The 8,167-nt window shown below is 46.5% G+C and overlaps 1 protein-coding gene and 1 long non-coding RNA gene across 2 annotated transcripts in view; one reads left to right on the top strand and one right to left on the bottom strand.

Moving 5' to 3' along the window:
* The first annotated feature begins 29 nt into the window (after nt 1–29).
* Nucleotides 30–1,881, top strand: LOC121839306. The gene is made up of 2 exons (XR_006078889.1): nt 30–1,132; nt 1,189–1,881. It is a non-coding gene; the product is annotated as an uncharacterized LOC121839306 (long non-coding RNA).
* Nucleotides 1,882–2,776: 895 nt separating this feature from the next.
* aplp2 (amyloid beta (A4) precursor-like protein 2) overlaps nt 2,777–8,167 on the bottom strand; it is an 88,297-nt gene continuing 82,906 nt past the window's right edge. Inside the window, exons 14-16 of the mRNA XM_042297766.1 lie at nt 6,557–6,634; nt 4,407–4,562; nt 2,777–3,599 (exon numbers count right to left, since the gene is read on the bottom strand). Of these exons, the coding sequence (XP_042153700.1) occupies nt 3,498–3,599; nt 4,407–4,562; nt 6,557–6,634 (336 nt within the window). The 3' untranslated portion in view covers nt 2,777–3,497. The remainder of the gene's footprint in view (nt 3,600–4,406; nt 4,563–6,556; nt 6,635–8,167) is intronic.

Raw genomic sequence — 8,167 nt, forward strand, 5'->3', positions numbered from 1 at the left:
TTCCATCCACGTCTGTCTCTTTCCATCCACATCTGTCTGTCTGTCTCTTTCCATCCACATCTGTCTGTCTGTCTCTTCCATCCACATCGGTCTGTCTGTCGGTCGGTCACAAGCCCCCCAGCGAGTGTGTTTGGGGTTGATTTGAGAAAGACTATGCAAACTGTTCTGTGCTTTAGGGTCAGCTGTTGTTCAGGTGAATGAATACATCCATAAAATGGTTCTCAGATTCATTTCTACTTGATTTTTAAAAGCATTGCATCGCTTGTGCAAAACATGGACTCTGAATCCCTACAACCCATCAGGACCATCAGAGAACATATCAGGAGACAAAACATGGACTCTGAATCCCTACAACCCATCAGGACCATCAGAGAACATATCAGGAGACAAAACATGGACTCTGAATCCCTACAACCCATCAGGACCATCAGAGAACATATCAGGAGACAAAACATGGACTCTGAATCCCTACAACCCATCAGGACCATCAGAGAACATATCAGGAGACAAAACATGGACTCTGAATCCCTACAACCCATCAGGACCATCAGAGAACATATCAGGAGACAAAACATGGACTCTGAATCCCTACAACCCATCAGGACCATCAGAGAACATATCAGGAGACAAAACATGGACTCTGAATCCCTACAACCCATCAGGACCATCAGAGAACATATCAGGAGACAAAACATGGACTCTGAATCCCTACAACCCATCAGGACCATCAGAGAACATATCAGGAGACAAAACATGGACTCTGAATCCCTACAACCCATCAGGACCATCAGAGAACATATCAGGAGACAAAACATGGACTCTGAATCCCTACAACCCATCAGGACCATCAGAGAACATATCAGGAGACAAAACATGGACTCTGAATCCCTACAACCCATCAGGACCATCAGAGAACATATCAGGAGACAAAACATGGACTCCATTTAGATGGGTCAGGGTGTAATAAGGGTACGAGTCAGTTCATTTAGATGGGTCAGGGTGTAATAAGGGTACGAGTCAGTTCATTTAGATGGGTCAGGGTGTAATAAGGGTACGAGTCAGTTCATTTAGATGGGTCAGGGTGTAATAAGGGTACGAGTCAGTTCATTTAGATGGGTCAGGGTGTAATAAAGTCAGTCATTTAGATGGGTCGAGTCAGTTCATTTAGATGGGTCAGGGTGTAATAAGGGTACGAGTCAGTTCATTTAGAAGGGTCAGGGTGTAATAAGGGTACGAGTCAGTTCATTTAGATGGGTCAGGGTGTAATAAGGGTACGAGTCAGTTCATTTAGATGGGTCAGGGTGTAATAAGGGTACGAGTCAGTTCATTTAGATGGGTCAGGGTGTACTAAGGGTACGAGTCAGTTCATTTAGATGGGTCAGGGTGTAATAAGGGTACGAGTCAGTTCATTTAGATGGGTCAGGGTGTAATAAGGGTACGAGTCAGTTCATTTAGATGGGTCAGGGTGTAATAAGGGTACGAGTCAGTTCATTTAGATGGGTCAGGGTGTAATAAGGGTACGAGTCAGTTCATTTAGATGGGTCAGGGTGTAATAAGGGTACAAGTCAGTTCATTTAGATGGGTCAGGGTGTAATAAGGGTACGAGTCAGTTCATTTAGATGGGTCAGGGTGTAATAAGGGTACGAGTCAGTTCATTTAGATGGGTCAGGGTGTAATAAGGGTACGAGTCAGTTCATTTAGATGGGTCAGGGTGTAATAAGGGTACGAGTCAGTTCATTTAGATGGGTCAGGGTGTAATAAGGGTACGAGTCAGTTCATTTAGATGGGTCAGGGTGTAATAAGGGTACGAGTCAGTTCATTTAGATGGGTCAGGGTGTAATAAGGGTACGAGTCAGTTCATTTAGATGGGTCAGGGTGTAATAAGGGTACGAGTCAGTTCATTTAGATGGGTCAGGGTGTAATAAGGGTACGAGTCAGTTCATTTAGATGGGTCAGGGTGTAATAAAGGTACGAGTCAGTTCATTTAGATGGGTCAGGGTGTAATAAGGGTAAGTCTGGTCTGAGCTGTGAGATCAGCTGGGGGTCTGTGCACTCTCCTGTCTGTCTACTCTCCTGTGTCTGTCTATCTGCACACTCTCCTGTCTGTCTGCACGATCTCCTGTCTGTCTGCACGCGCTCCTGTCTGTCTGCACGCGCTCCTGTCTGTCTGCACGCGCTCCTGTCTGTCTGCACGCGCTCCTGTCTGTCTGCACGCGCTCCTGTCTGTCTGTACGCGCTCCTGTCTGTCTGCACGCGCTCCTGTCTGTCTGTACGCGCTCCTGTCTGTCTGTACGCGCTCCTGTCTGTCTGCACGCGCTCCTGTCTGTCTGTACGCGCTCCTGTCTGTCTGCAGGCGCTCCTGTCTGTCTGTACGCGCTCCTGTCTGTCTGTACGCGCTCCTGTCTGTCTGTACGCGCTCCTGTCTGTCTGCAGGCGCTCCTGTCTGTCTGCACGCGCTCCTGTCTGTCTGTACGCGCTCCTGTCTGTCTGCACGCGCTCCTGTCTGTCTGCACGCGCTCCTGTCTGTCTGTACGCGCTCCTGTCTGTCTGCACGCGCTCCTGTCTGTCTGTACGCGCTCCTGTCTGTCTGCACGCGCTCCTGTCTGTCTGCAGGCGCTCCTGTCTGTCTGTACGCGCTCCTGTCTGTCTGCACGATCTCCTGTCTGTCTGCACGCGCTCCTGTCTGTCTGCACGCGCTCCTGTCTGTCTGCACGCGCTCCTGTCTGTCTGCACGCGCTCCTGTCTGTCTGCACCACAACATCCCAACCTAGCTCAGCCACCATCCCAGTTTCAGCCTCTCTTCCCTGGTGGAATAAAAACAGCTACTTATATATATATATATATATTTTTAAACTGTTTATGTATATTTTGTTTGTAATCATAACAAAGAATAGAAAGTAACTGAATTCATGATTTTGTTTTCATTCTTTTTCCTCATTTGTAGTTTCACTATACATCATTAAATAGGTACAAAGAACCTTCATATACAAGCAATCTATTGAAAAAGAAACCAACAACAACTTTGTTATTCTGAGAAGACCGTCAGAAGGTTTTGGGACACTGATACGATGGGAAACAAAATGTTAGTGTTCTCCTTGTTGTCTGATGATGAGATACATTTATAGTCAACAATGGCGTTGCTTGGTTTCTTACCTTTGTTGCATGTTTTTTAAAAACAACAACAACAAATCAAATTTAAAAAAACAACACATCTTAAATCTTCAGAGAGTAATAATTAATTATTAAATCACATATTATATAAAACGTAGAGATTACGTACATCACCCTTTTAAAAGAAACCCCAAGATTCAAAGGGAGCTGGAAAGTACAATGGTAGCAGTAGTTTTAGCATTATTCTTCAAGGATCGGTTTGAAACAAATCCGTATATGTATTGTGATCTGATGTAATTACGCAAATGATTTCTGAGGAGAGTATTTTTTTGTTATTGGTCAGTAGTATGTTGGCCCCTCCTCTCTGCTCGGTGCCACAGCGAATCCTAGATCTGCATCTGTTCCAGGTATTTGTAGGTGGGGTTCTCGTAGCCGTGGTTCTGCATCTTGCTGAGGTGGCGCTCCTCTGGGGTCAGCATGGGGTCAACCTATCACAGGACAGGTCAGGGGTGAAATAGGCAGAGCTTAAAGACAAGGTATCAACAGTCCTGTAATAAAACTATGTCCAGGTATTGGCCCTGAGCAGAGAGAACAGGTTATCTGAGCACAGAGGTCGAGGTCAGGGGTGAACTAGAACCTGAGCAAAAATAACAAATTATTAGCTTGAGTACAGAGACCTTAGAGAATGCATTGAGCTACAAGTGCTGTGTGTGTGTGTGTGTGTGTGTGTACATTGAGAGTGTGTGTGTGTGTTGTACGTTGAGAGTGTGTGTGTGTGTGGTGTACGTTGAGTGTGTGTGTGTGTGTGTGTGTGTGTGTGTGTGTGTGTGTGTGTACATTGAGAGAGTGTGTGTGTGGTGTACGTTGAGAGTGTGTGATGTCGTAGATCACCTGCACAATGCCGTGGCTGATGGTTCTGTACTGTGTGTGTGTGTGTACATTGAGAGTGTGTGTGTGATGTCGTAGCTCACCTGCACAATGCCGTGGCTGATGGTTCTGTACTGTGTGTGTGTGCGTGTGTGTGTGTGTGTACATTGAGAGTGTGTGTGTGTGTGTGTGATGTCGTAGCTCACCTCCACAATGCTGTGGCTGATGGTTCTGTACTGTGTGTGTGTTTGTGTGTGTGTGTGTGTGTGTGTGTGTGTGTGTGTGTGTGTGTGTGTGTGTGATGTCGTAGCTCACCTCCACAATGCTGTGGCTGATGGTTCTGTACTGTGTGTGTGTTTGTGTGTGTGTGTGTGTGTGTGTGTGTGTGTGTGTGTGTGTGTGTGTGTGTGTGTGATGTCGTAGCTCACCTCCACAATGCCGTGGCTGATGGTTCCGTACTGCCTCTTCCTCAGAATAACCAGGCTGATCACTATCACCATTGCTATGGCCACCGCTATCACCAACAGCCCAATCAGAGCAGAGCTCCCGAAGCTGAAGTCCTCACCCAGAGGACGGTAGGATTCCTAGAGGAGACAGAGACAGAGAGACACAGAGAGAGAGAGAGATGAGCGAGAGAGAGAGAGAGACAGATGAGAGACAGAGAGACAGATGAGAGTTAGAGAGAGAGACAGAGACAGAGAGAGAGACAGATGCAAGACAGAGAGAGAGACAGAGAGAGAGACAGACAGAGAGAGAGACAGATGAGCGAGAGAGAGAGAGACAGATGAGCGAGAGAGAGAGACAGATGAGCGAGAGAGAGACAGAGAGAGAGACAGAGAGAGAGAGAGAGACAGATGCGAGAGAGAGACAGAGAGAGAGAGACAGAGAGAGACAGAGAGAGAGAGACAGAGAGAGAGACAGATGCGAGACAGACAGATGCGAGACAGAGAGAGAGACAGAGAGAGAGACAGAGAGAGAGACAGAGTTAGTTTGTGTAAAGACAAGAACATACACTATAAGACAGACATGACATAGACATAAGACCAAATACAGAGTGAACAGACTACACACATGCATAATATATATATATTAAAAAAAAATCTTTATCTTGAACAATCAAGCTATTTATATTTACCTTATGGGTGACTATATGTAAAGCACTGCAGGACCCTGACATGGTAATAACCCATTGAGCTCGATGCAGAATTAATAGTGCATCTGCAGGCAGCCATAGGTTCTCTCTGGTCTCACTCACACAGATGCTGAGGTACCTCAACTCTTTGTGTGGATAAATACACACATTCAGTGGAAACCTGTGTTCATTCCGATACATTTACATACATGCATCCATGCAGAAAATAAATCCCATCTGGATAGTACAATAAGGTAGAGTCAAACCTGCTGTCGACGTGTGGATGGGTGTTTCGCCCACTATGGATAAACAAGAGGGACTTACGGTTCTTTGGTTTCCCTCTTTATCCCTATCCCTCCCTCTTCTTCCTCTTCCTCCTTCCCCATCCCTCCCTCTTCTTCCTCTTCCTCCTTCCCCATCCCTCCCTCTTCTTCCTCTTCCTCCTTCCCTATCCCTCCCTCTTCTTCCTCTTCCTCCTTCCCTATCCCTCCCTCTTCTTCCTCTTCCTCCTCCTCCATCCCTCTTCCTCCTTCCCCATCCCTCCCTCTTCTTCCTCTTCTTCCTCCTCCATCCCTCTTCCTCCTTCCCCATCCCTCCCTCTTCTTCCTCCTCCATCCCTCTTCCTCCTTCCCCATCCCTCCCTCTTCTTCCTCTTCTTCCTCCTCCATCCCTCTTCCTCCTTCCCCATCCCTCCCTCTTCTTCCTCTTCTTCCTCCTCCATCCCTCTTCCTCCTTCCCTATCCCTCCCTCTTCTTCCTCCTCCATCCCTCTTCCTCCTTCCCCATCCCTCCCTCTTCTTCCTCTTCTTCCTCCTTCCCTATCCCTCTTCCTCCTTCCCTATCCCTCCCTCTTCTTCCTCTTCCTCCTTCCCTATCCCTCCCTCTTCTTCCTCTTCCTCCTTCCCCATCCCTCTTCCTCCTTCCCTATCCCTCCCTCTTCTTCCTCTTCCTCCTTCCCCATCCCTCCCTCTTCTTCCTCTTCTTCCTCCTCCATCCCTCTTCCTCCTTCCCCATCCCTCCCTCTTCTTCCTCTTCTTCCTCCTCCATCCCTCTTCCTCCTTCCCCATCCCTCCCTCTTCTTCCTCTTCTTCCTCCTCCATCCCTCTTCCTCCTTCCCCATCCCTCCCTCTTCTTCCTCTTCTTCCTCCTCCATCCCTCTTCCTCCTTCCCCATCCCTCCCTCTTCTTCCTCTTCCTCCTTCCCCATCCCTCCCTCTTCTTCCTCTTCCTCCTTCCCCATCCCTCCCTCTCTTTCCTTCCCCCATACCCCCTTCCTGCCAACAGTTCCCCATGTTAACCAGATGGGGGCACTGTAGTGTACACACCAGCAGTTCCCCATGTTAACCAGACTCACCAGCAGTTCCCCATGTTAACCAGATGGGGGCACTGTGGTGTACTCACCAGCAGTTCCCCATGTTAACCAGATGGGGGCACTGTGCTGTACTCACCAGCTCATCACCATGCATAACGCTGACTCTCTCAGCACTGTATATCACTTCCTTTACATCCAGAGTCTCATCAACCACCTGCTGACAGCACACACACACAGGGCCCAGGTTACACCGCTGACATGGCTCGGTGTGTGTGTGTGTGTGTGTGTGTGTGTGTGTGTGTGTGTGTGTGTGTGTGTGTGTGTGAGTGATATGGAGTATTGTGTGTGTGTGTGTGTGTGTGTTAAGGGATTTTTTTTAATCAATAATGACTAATTATGTAAACATTTCAATCAGGACTGAATAATCAGAATACTATTATGTTACTGTATAGATGTATGAATTTTCTTTTAACCCTAGTACTGAATATAATGTGTGTAAATATAATCAAGAATTAGAACAATGACTGTCTGTTCCTTGGTAGAAACTAATGAACTTATCGTCAGACTGGATAGAATGCTTATCTACACAGGAAGACATTGGCTCGGTCATAAATGATATTAAATTGGTAAGGAGACGATGTGGGAAGGCTTGAGATACTGCCATTGTACCAGGGTGGGAGAAGAGACGGGACAGTTCGAAAACTAATGACGTCATTTTCAGTTTATAACCTGTGTTAAATTGTATCGTGTTCAGTACTCTCGAGAATAAACGCTGCTGATTGGTTTTGAGACTGGTCTCTGTCCATTTTATGCAAATAAGGGTCGTACAAATTCTTAGGAGTGGACAGAGTGTTGAATAGAATTAGTTGAATAAAACAAAGCAATTTCATTCCTGTTACAGTGTGGGTGTTATGGAGTATTGTGTGTGTGTGTATGAGAGAGAGAGATATGGAGTATTGTGTGTGTGTGTGTGTGTGTGATATGGAGTATTGTGTGTGTGTGTGATATGGAGTATTGTGTGTGTGTGTGTGTGTGTGTGTGTGTGAGAGAGAGAGATATGGAGTATTGTGTGTGTGTGAGAGAGAGAGAGATATGGAGTATTGTGTGTGTGTGTGTGTGTGTGTGTGTGATATGGAGTATTGTGTGTGTGTGTGATATGGAGTATTGTGTGTGTGTGTGTGTGTGTGTGAGAGAGAGAGAGATATGGAGTATTGTGTGTGTGTGAGAGAGAGAGAGATATGGAGTATTGTGTGTGTGTGTGTGTGTGTGTGTGTGATATGGAGTATTGTGTGTGTGTGTGATATGGAGTATTGTGTGTGTGTGTGTGTCTGTGTGTGAGAGAGAGAGATATGGAGTATGTGTGTGTGTGTGTGTGTGTGTGTGATATGGAGTATTGTGTGTGTGTGTGAGAGAGAGAGATATGGAGTATTGTGTGTGTGTGTGTGTGTGTGTGTGATATGGAGTATTGTGTGTGTGTGTGAGAGAGAGAGAGATATGGAGTATTGTGTGTGTGTGAGAGAGAGAGATATGGAGTATTGTGTGTGTGTGTGTGTGTGTGTGTGATATGGAGTATTGTGTGTGTGTGTGATATGGAGTATTGTGTGTGTGTGTGTGTGTGTGTGTGTGTGTGAGAGAGAGAGATATGGAGTATTGTGTGTGTGTGAGAGAGAGAGAGATATGGAGTATTGTGTGTGTGTGTGTGTGTGTGTGTGATATGGAGTATTGTGTGTGTGTGTGATATGGAGTA

The sequence above is a fragment of the Oncorhynchus tshawytscha genome, linkage group LG14, assembly GCF_018296145.1.
Source record: "Oncorhynchus tshawytscha isolate Ot180627B linkage group LG14, Otsh_v2.0, whole genome shotgun sequence".
In the NCBI taxonomy this organism is placed as follows: domain Eukaryota; kingdom Metazoa; phylum Chordata; class Actinopteri; order Salmoniformes; family Salmonidae; genus Oncorhynchus; species Oncorhynchus tshawytscha.